Source organism: Onychomys torridus, chromosome 3, assembly GCF_903995425.1.
Source record: "Onychomys torridus chromosome 3, mOncTor1.1, whole genome shotgun sequence".
Lineage (NCBI taxonomy): Eukaryota > Metazoa > Chordata > Mammalia > Rodentia > Cricetidae > Onychomys > Onychomys torridus.
In genome coordinates this window covers 143,680,858-143,697,154 of record NC_050445.1, presented here as the reverse complement: position 1 = coordinate 143,697,154, position 16,297 = coordinate 143,680,858, and the positions used below count along the sequence as shown (strand labels likewise).

The 16,297-nt window shown below is 36.8% G+C and overlaps 1 protein-coding gene across 1 annotated transcript; it reads left to right on the top strand.

The window, feature by feature from the left end:
• The first annotated feature begins 381 nt into the window (after window positions 1–381).
• Window positions 382–7,217, top strand: LOC118580501 (NKG2-A/NKG2-B type II integral membrane protein-like). Its single transcript, XM_036182269.1, is given in 6 exon segments — window positions 382–568; window positions 892–993; window positions 1,914–1,964; window positions 4,506–4,693; window positions 6,515–6,615; window positions 7,100–7,217. Coding segments are annotated over 6 exon segments (747 nt in total).
• The last annotated feature ends 9,080 nt before the right edge of the window (window positions 7,218–16,297 follow it).

Genomic DNA, 16,297 nt, shown 5'->3' with positions numbered 1-16,297 from the left:
TATCCTATCAAAAATATTTCGTCAAAAGTGAATTATCTTTCAAAATATTTATTATTTATTTGTTATTAGATTAAAAATTTTAACCGCACCAGGCGGCGATAGCACACTCCTTTAATAACAGCACTAGGGACATAGAGCCAGGCGGATCTCCGTGAGTTCGAGGCCAGCCTGGTCTACAGAGCGAGCTCCAGGACAGGCACCAAAACCACAGAGAAACCCTATCTCGAAACCCGCCCCCAAAAAAATAATATAAAAAAAAAAATTCAGCCGCAAAATGAACTCCAATGTTGCAAACTCCACCCATTTTTGGCTGCATCAGAACGTGTACCTTTTTGTGAGCAGCTGGCATAGTACAGGCCCTGGCCTCATTTGGCTGCTGAGATGAGTAACGAAAGAGTCACCTATGCAGAACTGAATGTGGCGAAGGACCCAAGGAACCAGAAAAGGAAACCCAGGAGCGCTCGCAGCTCCATTTCAGTAACTGAGCAGGAAATCACCTATGCAGAATTCAGCTTCCACAATGCTCCTCAAGAGCGTCTCCCAATCTGCAAGGACTGCTTCTGCAAAGGTGAGACACTGAATGAACCCTCACTGTAACTACGCTAGGATGCCAGGGGCATGAAAGGATGGGCGCAGAGGCGGCCATGGCCTCCTTGTGAGGACTGGAAGTGCAACTTGACCTATGCTTTTATAATTTGTGAGCATGGATTTCACTCTGTTGCAAGAATTTACGGATCATTCTGTTGTGATGATGTTGCCTACAGACGATAACAGCATAGAGGAGGACATGGGGTCAGAGTTTTTCTGTTTGATTCGCTGTGTATGTGGTTCTTCTGTGTATGCAAACCTTGTGAACATCCACCTTTTCATCCTCTGCGTTTCTTTCTGCAGGTTTTCCATCTCCCCCAGAAAAACTCATCACTGGGATCCTGGGCGTCATTGGCTTTGCCTTAATGGTCGCTGTGGTTATAATTACTACAATTGCCACATCATGTAAGCATGTTTTTGTTTTTGTTTGTTTGTTTGTTTGTTTGTTTGTTTTTAAAGATTATAAAGGAACTCTCCACTTTAAGGCCTGGAAGTGCCTTTCAAAACTTCTGATCAAGAACAGCCAGCTGGGGAACATGTACGGGACCAAATTAGGCCTTCTGAATGTAGGTGACAGCTATGTGACTAGATCTGTTTGGGGAGTCCCTGGCAGTGGAACCAGGACTTATCCCAGGTGCATGAAATGGCTTTTTGGAACACATTCCTAGGGTAGGACACCTTGCTCAGCTTTGACACAGGGGAAAAGGGCTTGGTCCTGCCTCAACTTAGTATGCCAGACTTTGTTAACTCCCCAAGGGAGACCTTACTTTCTCTGGGAAGTGGATGAAGGTAGAATTGGGGAAGGTGGGGTTGTGGGAGAAGGTGAAAGACAGGGAACTGGGATTGGTATGTAAGATTTAAATAAAATAAAAAAAAAACTTTTTTTAAAGATAAAATTTAAAAATATGTTTATCTGAAAAAACAAAAAGAACAGTAGCTTTTAATTTAAATTTTAAAATATGTATTTGTATTAAATGTGGAATGCTTATGATTTTTGTCAATATCATGAATATCAGAGCAATTATATAAAATGTTGACCTTTGACTTTATCAATGATTTCATGACTAAACAGTTTAGAACCTTGGAAACTCTTTACTGAGATGTGGAAATTGTTTTGAAACTGATTTTTTTCATAGGTTACATGGTAAAAGATGTTGAAATTTGGTCTTTCATTAAAGTAGTTTTCACCACATTACTTTTTTGACAATTTCAATTGTATTCCACTGTATCCCAATTAAAACAGTACATCAACTTCAGATTAAGAAACTGAAATTGTCACAATATTTTAAATGTTTATTTTCACGAGAATTATTTTATCTCTCCAGATCCTGAAGCAAAGGCCCAGATCAACTCTTCCCTGACTAGATCCCAGAAAGGTACACCACTCTTGTCAAAGTTCTGATGCTTGTACACATTATATTCTGTGTCTGACTAAAGCTATGCAAAGGTGACAGATTTCTAGGAAAAAATCATCTAGAAATGTGAACACTACATATTCATCAGTAAATATTAAGGATGATAACTTCTTTGTCCCACAATAAGAAATATTCAAATAAAATAACCATAAGAAATTATTAATACTTGGCTTAATTTTCCTACTGGTGAACTTTGATAAGACAGAAATGAACTCACTATTCGAGAATAGAGCTTATGTTCAATGACTCTGAAAAATGTGTAGGGTAAAGATTTATTTAGTAGTTTAGATAGACAAATAAACACAGGACCATAGGGCTGACTCTTTTCTTTGCATGCTTGAGTGCTATAGCATGAATCTTAAAGAGTCTTATTAATGAAATCAAACCTGGAGCCAGGTATTGGGGTGAATGCTGGAAGATCAGAGAAGCAGAACAAGCCACAGCTACCTCATCTTGCCAGTTCCTCAGCTGATCCTATTTCCTCAGTCTGGAAGCCTCTGAGTCCTCACAGGAATGGATCTCAGCTGAACTGCTGCTAGAAGCTAAAAGCTTAACCAGCCAAATGCTTCTAGTTTCTGGTCTTCACGCCTTAAATATCTTTCTGCTTTCTGCTATCACTCCCTGGGATTAAAGGCTCACTTCTTGGGATTAAAGGTGTGTGTCACTAGGCCTGGCAGTTTCCAATGTGGCCTTGAACTCAGAGATCCAGAGGGATTTCTGCCTCTGGAATGCTTGGGTTAAAGGTGTGAGTGCCACAATTTTCTAGCCTCTATGTCTGTCTTGTGACTGTTCTGTTCTCTGACCCCAGCTAAATTTATTAGGTGCACAATATTTTAGGGAACACAATATCACCACATTTCCCCTATTTGTCTAAAATTTAAAAAAGCTTATAACTAAAACAAGAAAAACTATCCAATAAGTATATACAATATATACAGTCAAGAATTGCATTAACATTTTCTAGTCCATTAACATTTGACAGATTCAGATAAAAACTCCATTATATATATTAACAATGGCCAGTCCAGTACCATTTGATAAACACAGACAAAAAAAATTTCATTACTTATCCTATGTAAAATAAGTAGTTCCATTTTAAAAGTAGCTTAAATAGTCTCCTTTTTTATCTTATATCCATATTCTCTCTTTTTTCTTTTCATAATAGATTCAGTAATCTACCTTTTGTCATTTTTGTATTTTTCCCTTTTTCTTTTTATTGTAGATTCAATGATCTACCCATTTATCCTATTATTTCTTTATCTTTTTTTTAGATTAGATTCAATGACCTACCTCATATCTATATTCTTTTTTCTTTTTTAAACAAAAACTCGAAATCTAATCTCCTTGTTCAGCTTTTTTCCTGACCATTAATAATCAACAACTTGTAACCAACCATCATAAACAATTACAATGTTCATAACTCATTAAACAACCAAAAAGCCATCCACTCCACCTCTTGGGAATGTGGGAGTCATTTTCTTAAAATCACTTCCTGCTTTCTAGTGGCGAAGACATCTTTAGGGACTCCTGAAAAGAAATTTTGGGGTTTATATTCAAGTCCTGTATCATTTGTCTAGTCGATGCATAATGAGAAAGTGCAGGGCTTGTTTCAAGTCCTTGTTCAAGTAGTCTGTCAGGCTGCATCATCTCAGCTAGCCATCTCAAAATTGTCCTGAGCAGTTTGTAGTCCAAAGTCAATCTTTCCTTGGTGTTAATCAGCTTAATGGCTTTACTATAGTCCTGTGAAATCATCTTTGTGGGGTCCCATCATCCTTTTGAAGATTTCAAAGTTGCTGTTAGGCGTGGTCATGGTTCCCTGCAGACTTTTTTTTTTTTTTTGTGGTTCAAAGCAACCACAGTCTGATAAATGTCTGTCTCTTGGAACCATGAATGTTCTTCCCTAGAAGAGAAAAATCTTCACAGCAACTTCTCCCCACCATTTGTCTTGCCAAACTTTTCCAAACTGACCTTTGCTGATGCTTTCTTGTAACACAATGGTCCTGGCAATTCTTCTCTGAACAAGCAGGGTAAACACTTTGTTCCAGGTAGCAGCATCACCACAGTCACCAACATGATGAGAAGCAGCTGGCAACTTAGACCAGCAGTCACTGCCTCCATGGTCCCATTGTCACCATTTGTAGCTAGTACCCAGCTGTCCTTAGCTTCTCCTTAGCAAGCCTCTCAGGCTGGACTCAAACTCGGGATCCTCCTGCCTCTGCCTCCTTCAGTAAATCCAACCAGTGTGCCACCACAACTGGCTTAGTGTAGCTTGGGTCTGAGCTGGGGCCCGCAAGGCCACAGGAAAGCAGCTTTTTTGCAAATTCATAAGACGAACGTTGGGCACCAGATGTAGCAGGAATCTTAAAGAGTCTTATTAATAATATCCAACCTGAGGTCAGTTATTTGTTACGATTACATCTACAGAGTGTACATTTTGTTTATATTTATCAGACTGTAGGCTGTGTAAATATATATTTTACATAGGTGTTCAAACCTAGGAAAACATTAATTTTCATTATTAAATTCATCTTTCTTCAGTACACTCTTGTGGTCATTGTTCAAAGGAGTGGATATCCTATTCACACAATTGCTATTACATTGGTGTGGAGAAAAAAACTTGGAATGACAGTTTACTGTCCTGCACTTCCAAAAACTCTACTCTGCTTTACATAGACAGTGAAGAGGAGCAGGTAAGAAAGAGCTGCTGTGTGTCAATCATTGCTTAAGTTTCTTCCTGTCAATGGGATGTGTGTAGACCTCATTCATATTCCTACACGTTTCACGTATTTACAATTCAGTAAAATATTTCATTGTTTTACTTTACAATGTTTTATTTATATTTGTGTATTGATGGTGAATATTTATTTCCATGTTTACTTATTTTATTTTATAAAAGTCATTCTTATACATGTGCATTTAGTCTGAAATTAACTTTGCCATTTAATTTTACCATACACAATAAAATCTACACAAGTCTGATAGTTAATAGTGATCAGAAAGACATTAGGTGGAGGTAATTATAGTCATATAATGAAAACTAGGCAGACATATCCATTTCCCTCATGTCCCTTCCCTCTGCATATTCTCATCAGGTCTTCTCGCATGAAACTCTTTTTCTGACTTTTGCTATAGTTAGCCACACATGCCTTTGAATTTTATAAGACAAGGACCTGACATATGTATGCACTGTTACATAGACATCCTGTATGTAACTCAGTAATTCTGAAAACATGGGTTGCAATTCCTTCGAGAGTGGAATGGACCTCTCAACCAGGGTCACCTAGGATCATAGGAAATATCAGATATTTACATTATAATTCATAATAGTAACATTACAGTATGAATTCAACACAGAAATAATTTTATGGTTTTCAGTCACCAGAACATGAGGGACTGTATTAAAGTTTTGCAGCATGTGGAAGGTTGAGAACCACCACTATGACTCTTTCATGGTCTTAGAGCCAATCACTGATCCATTTTACTGCACTGATCTGCAGTGTGCTAATTTTCACTGACCTGTTATGTAAGCATAACATTCTAAAACCCACTCTATCTGGTGTTCCTGGAGGGAAGGAGTGAGTGTCACACCTTCAAAGACAGAGGCATTTGCATGCCATCTGTACTCATGGGATCTCCTACACCAGCTCCCACTCTGGTGTCCTTCTACAAGTAGGAGAAGCACTTTGTATGGACAGTCACCCCATTAGGTGCTTTCAGTCTTCCTGAGTACTGCTAACCAGTCTCTCTTACACATGGAGGAGGGAGCTCAGATAATCCACCTGTTGCTGCTTGGGTTCTGGGAGAGAACATGTAAGGTCATTTCCTTCTATGGACAAAGGAAGCAAGATGTCCTGCCGTTCTGGAGTCCCTCATCTTCAGGTGTCATGCCCTTTCAGCTTTTTGTTTCAGGTCTTCAGAATTTTTGCTTGTGTTTTAAAACTGCTGTTCAAGTTTGCCCTTGTATGTATAACAGTAGCCAAGAGAAGCTTTAATGCTACCTTCAGTAATCCACCCCTATGGTGATAGACAAGAGTGGAGGATCAGCTAATTAATGTTAATATGGTACCCCCAAATCAGAATTCTGTCCACTGCATCACTCATTTCTCTAATAGAAAACCATAACCTTCCTTCTAAAACTGAACTGGAGGAAACCGCAGAAAAATTGATTTGAGCATAGCACCCAGAGAATTTCATGCATAGTTTCTGGAAATTTGTTTGAATCCATGGTATGTTTGGGTTTTTAGAACCAATATAGATTGAATTATATGAATCAACTGCCAAATTCCCCACTAATGAGGGAATACAGCTTCTAACTATAAACATTTATAAGTTAATTAAAACTTTTAGATCAAAATTAAACACATATATGAATGTTTTGGCAGTATAAGAAGTGTTCTCAACTTTAATGTGTTGATTTATATTGGACAATAACTCTACTATGACAGAATACACTTTGTTTAAAAAATAGTAAGAACTTTCATACTGATGGAAATTCCTTGTTTCTCTGGTAGAACTTTCTTCAATCACTCTCATTGGTCTCTTGGACTGGAGTCTTTAGGAAGAGCGAAGATCAGCTCTGGGTTTGGAAAAAAGACTCAACATTCAAACCAAAGTAAGTTTTCATGAGTGATACAATAGACAAGAAATTAAATATACAAAGAATACCTCAGGCCCGGTGGTGGTGGTGGTGCATACCTTTCATCCTAGCACTCAGGAGGCAGAGCCAGGAGGATCTCTGTGAGTTCGAGGCCAGCCTGGGCTACAGAGTGAGTTCCAGGAAAGTCACAAAGCTACACAGGGAAACCCTGTCTTAAAAAACCAAACAATAACAAAATAAAAAATAAAAAAACAAGAATACCTCAGAAAAATGGTGTCAGTAAGTAAAGTTGAATTATGAACAGGCAGAATGATGCTGACATTTGTGAACTGCTCATGTGAATCTAAAGAATAGGCTACTTGACTTGTGTAATAATCAGTGCTTACCATACTTTGCCAACTTGCATGAGATCCTTCTTTTGAAATTGCTTATGATATGAACTCACTTAGTAGATTATTCACATACAGTATATCTGAATTTTGTGTTTCCACCATTACAGGATAACAGGATTTTCCAATATGGAACATAACTGTGTCATGCTGTCAAATCCTGGTTTCACAACAGATGACTGTGCAGCTTTACATATATATGTTTGTAAGCGTAATTTCAAAAACTAAAACAACTGCACTTGGAATCAGCCAGGTAGTTTTACATTTCATATCTTGAAAATAGATTTATGGTTGTGTACATCTTGAAGTGAATTTTATTATTTGTTATAATAATACATTTTTTTCAAAAACAACCATTGAATTTGTTTTTGTATCTGAATCAGTTTGCTCAAGATACTCTTTATAATATTAAATTTTAGAACAGATACATATCTCCCAAGAGAATTTGTACAGAAGCACTGTTACATTTCAAATTTGCCATTCAATATACTGTCATAGGACTTTGTAGAATTGCTGCAGGAAGCTGCAGATTACATATTGAGTTTTCTTAGTACACTTAGGTTACTCATTTACTAACTACATTTCTATATAGATGTGCATACCCTTCCTCCTCCTCTCCTAATCCTCCATCCCATTCACTCTTTCTCCGTGTCTGTTCAGAAAAAGCATGTCTCCCTGGGATATCAACCAAATACCCAGGCACTAGGCACCTTCCCTCATATTAAGGATGAATGAGGCAACTAGAATGAGAAAAGGGGCCCCAAAAGTTGGCAAAGATGTAAAAGTCCCACAAGAAGACCAAGCTACACACCTGTAACATAGATGCAAAGGACCTAGGTCAGTCCCATGCAAGGTCCCTGATTGTCAGTTCAGACTCAGTGAGTCCATATGAGTCCAGGTTAGTTGATTCTATGGTTTTTCTTGTGGTGTCCTTAACCCTTCTGGCTCCTACAATCCTTCCTTCCCTTATCCAGAATGATTCACTGAATTCTGGCTAATGTTTGGCTGTGATGGAGGCTCTCTATGGTGATTATGTCAGGCTCCTGTCTATGAGTATAGCAGGATATTATTAAGAATCATTTCATTGACTTTTATTGCTAGTCATGTTTGGTTCTATTTTAGTTACCTCTTGTTGTTGTTGTTGTTGTTGTTATTGTTTTTCCATATGAAGTTGAGTATTGTTCGTTCAAGGTCTGGAATAAGCTGTGTTGGAATTTTGATGGGGATTGCATTGAATCTGTAGATTGCTTTTGGTAGGATTGTCATTTTTACTATGTTAATCCTACTGATACAAGAGCATGGGAGATCTTTCCATCTTCTGATATCTTCTTCAAAGACTTGAAATTCTTGTCATACAATCTTTCAATTGCTTGGGTAGAGTTACCCCAAGGTATTTTATATTATTTAAAGCTATCGTGAATGGTGTTGTTTCCTTGATTTCTTTCACAGTCCATCTGTCATTTGTATCTATGAGGGCTACTGATTTTTCAGTTATGCTGTATCCAGCCACTTCACTGAAGGTGTTTATCAGCTGTATCCAGCCACTTCACTGAAGGTGTTTATTAGCTTGTAGGAGTTCCATGGTAGAATTTTTAGGGTCACTTAATGTATGTGATCATATCAACTTCTAATAGTAATACTTTTACTTCTTCCTTTCCGATCTGTATTCCCTTGATCTCCTTCAGTTGTCCAACTGCTTTTGCTAGAACTTCAAGTTCTATATTGAACAGATATGGAGAGAGGGTACAGCCCTGTCTTGTTCCTAATGTTTTGTGGGTATGTGTGTGTGTGTGTGTGTGTGTGTGTGTGTGTGTGTGTGTGTGTGTTTTCAAGACAGGGTTTCTCTGTGTAGCTTTGTGCCTTTCCTGGAACATGCTCTGTAGCCTTGGCTGGCCTTGAACTCACAGAGATCTGCCTACCTCTGCCTCCCTAGTGCTGAGATTACAGATATGCACCACCACTACCCGGTTTTGTTCCTGATTTTAACATAATTGTTTGGAATTTCTCTCTATTTAATATGTTATTGGATATCAGCTTGCTGAAAATTGCCTTTATTATAATTACATATGCCCTGTGTATCCCCAAGTTGTCCAAGATTTTTATCATGAAGGTATGTTGGATTTGTCAAATTTTTTTTGGCACCTAATGAGATGATCATATAAGATTTGTTTTGTTTTGTTTTGTTTTGTTTTGTTTTGTTTTCAGTTCGTCTATATAGTGAGTTACATTGACAGACTTTTGTATGTTGAACATCCCTGCATCTCAAGGATGAAGCCTACTTGATCCTGGTGGGTGATCTTTTTGATGTGTTCTTGGATTCAGTTTTCATGTATTTTATTGAATACAATATTCCTTCGAAGTTCATGAGGGAAATTTATTTGTAATTCTCCTTCTTCCTTGAGTCTTTAATGCTTTGGATATCAGGGTGACTATGGCCACATGAAATAAATTTGTCAATGTTCCTGTAATGATTTCTTTTTTTTTCTTTTTGGTTTTTTGAGACAGGGTTTCTCAGTATAGCTTTGTGCCTTTCCTGGAACTCACTCTGTAGCCCAGGCTGGCCTCGAACTCACAGAGATCTGCCTGGCTCTGCCTCCCGAGTGCTGGGATTAAAGGCGTGTACCACCACTGCCCAGCCATGATTTCTTAATATAGTTTCAATATCTTATGTCTGTAAACCTTTTTATGAAAAAAATTTAAATACATACATAAAATATTTACATCTTCTTAATACTTTTTCAGGCGCCTTTAACCAGTTTCAAGTATCTTTTATTTCTTACTTTTATTTTAAAATTCCCTTTCACATTTATACATATTGTGCATGTGTGTGTGTGTGTGTGTGTGTGTGTGTGTGTGTGTGTGTGTGCATGTGCACCCATGCCTATGCCATTGCACATGCACAGAAGTCAGAAGAGAGTTAACAGGAGTTGGTTCTCTCTTCCTGCTATGTGGAAGTCAGGGTTCAAACTCATGTCAAAATGTTTGGTGGCAAACACGTGCACCTGCTGAATCATTCCACAACCCTTTGTTTTGTTTTGGAGACAGTGTCTCCCTCTGTAGCACAGACTTACATAGAACTGTCACCAATCATTCTGTCTCTTGAGAGCAGATTTTACAGGTGTGTGTCACCAAGCTTGGCCTTCTGTCTCTTCAATGAAAATAACTTTGGTCCTTATTGACAGCTTTTGTTGCAATTTAGTTCTTGGTCATGATTTTGTAAAGTTTATTATTGTCTACTTTCTGATTCATTTGTTGAGAATTTCATCTTGTTTTGCTTTTCTGGTTGTAATTTTTTACAGATTCATGTTCATATTAAAATCTCTCTTCTGTAATATTGCCTTTGAATAAATCAATTTTTGCAAGAGAAAATTGGTTATATTTAATATTCATATTTGTGAAGATCCATAGTGATAATCTGTTTGTCTCATCATTATTTAGAAATATGCTTCAGATTTAGAAACTACCTGCTTCAAAATTTTGGTCATTTACTGATTTTTTTTTCAATAAAGTGAAAGGGAATTTCAATGATGTTGACACATGACTGTGGATATGGTTAGTATAACTGAAAAACGTATTTTATGTTATATTTATTTTTAAATTAATTTTAACTTAAATAGCTACAGTTTGAATGTCTTATGCAAGCACAGCTAGTGGCATTAATGGGTACTGTGTAGAGGGCTCATCTCTAAATACTTACTATTTATACACTTGGAAATAATAGTCTAGATCTGAGGAAATTTCCCGTGTGGATCTAAGAGCCTAAGCCTTCTATGCTAACAGAGGTGAGTATGTAAGTGATTTCCTGTGTTTACTATTAGGGTTAAGTATTTCCATAACCTCACAGATTAATATGCCTACTGAGGTATGGTGCAGAAGGATCTGGGTCCTGTTCTATTCGCGATTAAACTCCTCTATTCCAAGCCTATGTTTTATTATTTATTCAATTATTTTTATTTACACAATACCTAATGAAATATTGTTAGTGGTTGGCATGGCAATTTCATCATTATTAAATACTCTTCTTCTTCTCCAATAATGGTTATTGTGATCTTATGATAGTAAACTATTGGTTCATTTTTCATTTTTTTACTTTTGTCTTTCTTTTTGCTTATGATGAGAGTTTCTTATTAATATGAGAAAGTTGAAATATAAACCCATACTAATTTAACTTGAATACCATTTAGCTTATATTTAATATGTATTAAATTACTACATTTATAATTTGCTTGCATATATAATTAATTCTATTTTCATTTAATTTTGAACACTCTTTTCACAATAATTCTATTGATCATATGTTGTAGTTGGAGAGCTTCTCTCCAGGTTCCACCAAGCCCCAGCAGTCCCACAACCCACATAAAAAATAATCAGACAGACACTTACATTATTTAAACTGCTTGGCCATTAGCTCAGGCCTACCATTGTCTAGCTCTTACTCTTATATTTAGCCCATTTCTGTTAGTCTATACTTTGCCACATGGCCTGTGGCTTACCAGTGTCTTTACATGTTGCTTCTCATGGCAGCAGCTGGCAGTGTCTCCTCCCAGCCTTCCTGTTCCCAGCCTTTTCCTCTTCCTTGTCCTGCCTACCCTATCCTTCCTGCCTGGCTACTAGCCAATCAGCACTTTATTTATACAGAGTGATATCCACAGCAATGTGCCATTACATAAATTTGCTAATTTCTCTTAAATCTGTTAATTTAACTTAAATATTCTTTAATTTATGCCTCACAATTTACAGTACAATTCTTTACTCATTAAAATCCAATAAATTAGGAATTTTTGCTCTTTTTCAAACAATCAGAAGTTCCAACAACCTTCTACTTTCACTGTTTATTCTATATTTTCTTTCTGAAATGCTCTGATGTAATTCCTGATGCTAACAAGCTTTTAAATTCGATATTTTGCCATCACTAATGCACCCCTTTATGATCTATTTAACGACATCAATAATCCCTTCTACTCTTCCTTTTTGTATTTCCAAGACTGTCACTCACAGGAAGAAAAATTTATCTTTAGAACTTCAAATGTTTGTTTCCATTAGCCGTAGTCAAGTGGTGACTGTATTTTTGCTAGTTCCTGAAAAATAGATTTACTTCTCTGTTACTTCCAAATTAATCATCTTTAAGTGTCAGCATTCCTCTAATAGTAGCCAAAGGAAAGTTATTTTAACAGGACTACCCCGAGAGATGGACATTTGAAAAAAATGCAACTATTGTTTAATACAATTAAAAAATATTTTCCATATGTTTAAAAAGTTAAAATCTAACTATTATGGCTATAGTAAATCATTTGCTTGGTTTTTATATTTTTGTTATATCATTGTCTGAACATACATTTCATAGAGCTACATGCCAGAAAAGTGAAAGCCCATATCATTGTATATAATAAATATATGTACTCTATAATATAGATATGATTATATAATTTAAAACTTCAAGTCAATGTCTATATTGGTAATAGATATTGCTCTATGACACATGGAAAATGCACATTAATGAATATATCATGGTTTACAGTATTTCACAGCTTTAAATCTTAATTGTACTAATATGTAAGTGAAATTAATTGAACATGTACAGTGAATATATATGCAACACATAAAATGAATTTCCATTTATAAAAATAAAGTATAATTGATAGAAATTTAAATAGATTCTTTGTAGAAGTCATGTATGTCCTTGTGCTCACAGATTAGCCCTAGAAGAACGAGGAATGTTAAACTCACAAAGTGTTCTCTTCAATGTTATAACCTGTTTTCCAATAAGAAAGCTGGGATCAGAGGTGGGTGTTGCTGGAGACCTTCTCTCCAGCCCCTGCCAAGCTCTGTTAGTCCGACAACCCACATATAAAATAACACAGAGATGCTTATATTATTTAAACTGCTTGGCCATTACTTCAGGCCTACCATTATATTCAGCCCATTTCTAATAATCTGTACTTTGCCACCACGTGGCTTACCAGTACCTTACATACATCTCCCTTGTCATGGCAGCAGCTGGCTGGTCTCTCTGCCTCAGCCTTCTCCTTCCCAGAATTCTCTACTCTACTTGTCCCACCTATACTTCCTGCCTGGCTACTGGCCAATCAGCATTTTATTTATACAGAGCAATATCCACAGCACTGCCCCTTTTCTTTTTTTTTTTTAAATGGGTAATAGCCTGGTGACTTTCTCAGTGTCTGTGTGGCCTATAGAACCTATTTTTATTGAAAGATATAACTTTCACTTTACAAAGAGTTTAGATATAGTCATGTCTCTTTTTTCAGTTGAAAATAGATTCTTCCCTTATATAGTACTTCCTAACCACAATTTCCCTTCCCTCCACTCCTCTTAGCTCTGCCCCCAACCTCCTCTCTCCCACAGATCCACTACCCCTCCATTTTCTCTTCAGAAAAGAACAGGCATCCAAGAGACAACAGCCAAGCAGGACAAAACAATATACAATAAAAGGCAAAAGCTCTCATATCGAGGTTGGACAAGACAACCCAGGGGGAAAATGTCTTAAGTTGTGATGTGCACATGAGGTTGACTTCATTTTTATCAGAAAGCATTTTTTTCAGAGTTGTGCTGTAATTGAAGATGCCTAAGACTAGTCAAGTTCAAACTCTAGAAGTTTGAACCAACATTGACTACTGAGTCATGTTGAGCCATGTTGAGCTGAATTTCCTTCTTGTTCCCCTCAGACCATTAACATGCTGGCTGTGGTGATTGCAGAGACTTCACAATTAATTACTCAATGAATGACAATGACATCCTTAGGCATGTGTCATTGCACATTCTCATGTATGTGTAAACAGCCTAGAGAAAATATGCAAAATGTAGCAGCTTCACTGTCTTCAGCTAAGTAATATTGTGGGATGATAAATTGACAAGATTCATCATTGACTGGAATGTCTTCATTGCTGTTGGTTTGTTTTGTTTGTTGCTTTGCTGGAAATCCTCCCACATACTGGGCAAGTGCTATGCCACTGAGACACCACCTCGGCCAAAGAAGGTTTCTATGTGGTCAATGACTATAACAGGTTACTATAAAATTTATTTTTGTGGACTTTAGAAAATAAATACTTAGATTTGTTTGATCTCAGTCTTCCAGAGGTTTCATGGCCATAAACACATCTGAAGTAACAGATAAGAGACTCCCCTCTGCTTGTTATTGATGTCTATTCCATGGGTGAGTGTAATGTCAACTAACATTTTCAAGCACAAAATAGATGTTTCTTTAAAATTTTAAAGACTTCCCAGAACTATTGAGCCATTCAAAATAAAGAATAGCATCTCATTTTAAACACTAATGGCAATAACTAAATAAAAGCAGTATAGTGAAATAATCACTATGCATATGACAAAATACTATTCTGTACCTGTGAAACATGCAGTTATCGAAAATTATCACATATCAAAATTATCATAAAAACCTGAATCATCATTTATAAAATAAAAAGAAAAATGAATACACCTACTCTAATTATTAGGCTCAATAATTTTCTAGACATTCTAATTAAGACATTTATGTGGTCTTGCTTCAGATTAGTGTATTTTTACATATGAGCATTTCCTTAATACCGCAAATCAAATGCCAGACAAGGGCTTTACTCCAGATCAGTACTTCAGATGTCTGTTTTGGGGACAGGTCTTACATAGTTTTATTCCTAGAACAAGCATGAATTTCTGTAGACCAGGCTGCCATTGAGTTTAAGACACCTCTGTCTCAGCTTCCCAAGAAGCTTGGGTTATAGCTCTAAGCCACTAAAACAGGTGTCCTGATTACTTTTTCATTGTAAACTTTACAGAACCTGGGAAGAGGGAGTCTCAGGTGAGGATTTGTCTTGATCAGATAAGCTTGTGATTAATACTGTGAGAGGTTATACTGAGTGATGGATGATGTGGGCATCTCCAGTCCCTTGTCTATAGTACCATTCCTAGCCACATAGTGCTGGCCTCTATAAGAAAGCTAGAGATGGAAGCAGCAAGCAGTGTTCCTCCCTGCTTTCCACTTCAGTTCCTGCCCTGGCTTCCTTCAGTGATGGATGTGACCTGGAAGGATATGCTGAAACAAATCCTTTCCTTACTTAGTTGCTTTTGGTCAAATGTTTTCTCACAACAGAAAAGCCAACCAGAATACTATGCTTTCACTCCTTTCTTTAATTTTTACCAATCTATTGTGTTTCATGGTCCTAAGTATAAATTTTTGTTGAACCCAGACATGGGTTAAAACTTACTTTTGCAGTGAGCTACAATTCAAAGTTCTGTGGATATTTGAACTAGATATTTGCATCTAGCTGCAAGATAAGGAGTGTTCACTCTACATCTCACCCAGTTGGATGCTCCTAAGCTTCCCATATTATATAAGCTTATGAAAAATGTACGAAATTAACTTCTAAAGTACATTTACCTAAAGCATAATTCCTGACACCTCCTGCCACAGAGGTGAAGAGATTACTATGCACGGAATCAGGCCAAGGAACCCAAGGATAAGCACAGGAAATGAAGGGCAGTTGCAGCTATAATCCAGTGACTTCACAGGAAGTAGCCTGTCTGGAATTTCGTCCTCAAAGTGCTCCACAGCTCCTTGAAGGAAATGACAAGAATATCCATGGCTCAAATAAAATATACACTCACTTTCCTGTGTGAGGATATGCACTTGAATGATGAGCTGAAGTTCAGATTCATTCACATGTGATAATCCAGCCTTAAAATTTGGTATAGTAAAATATATATATATACACATATACAGATACACTGCTAGCATATCTAGCTTTTTACAAAGCATTCATGGAGCAACACATTTATTTAAAATGCAAATGTCTATTCCAAAAAGAAAATTACATGTGTGGATGTGGCATTTTGGTCCAAGATTATCTTTTCTGTTCCACGCACATGTAACACCATGTGGAGCTGTCTCCCTCCATCTTTCTCATTGTTTCCATTTCCGCTGCAGATTTCCTGTTCCCTTCAGATGAACTTGTGGCTGGAATCCAAAGAATAATCTGCTCTCTCTAAACATTCTACTAAGTGGTAACAAACATGGTTAATACTTGTAAGAGTGTTTTGGGATGATTATAGGGATGTTTTCATTATGACAGATGAAAGTCTCTGTATATATTTCTTTGTACATAATCATCAGAGGACACATTTAATGTATTTTTGTATTTGCATAATTTTAAAATTGGTCAAATGTTTATTCTGAATTTATTAAAAGTACAATAATATAGATATTGCAGTGATTTTAATGTCTATGTGTTATTTTGTAACTCAAATACATGCCTCTTGAAAATTAGCCCTTATAAAGATGCTAATTAGCCAGGAGG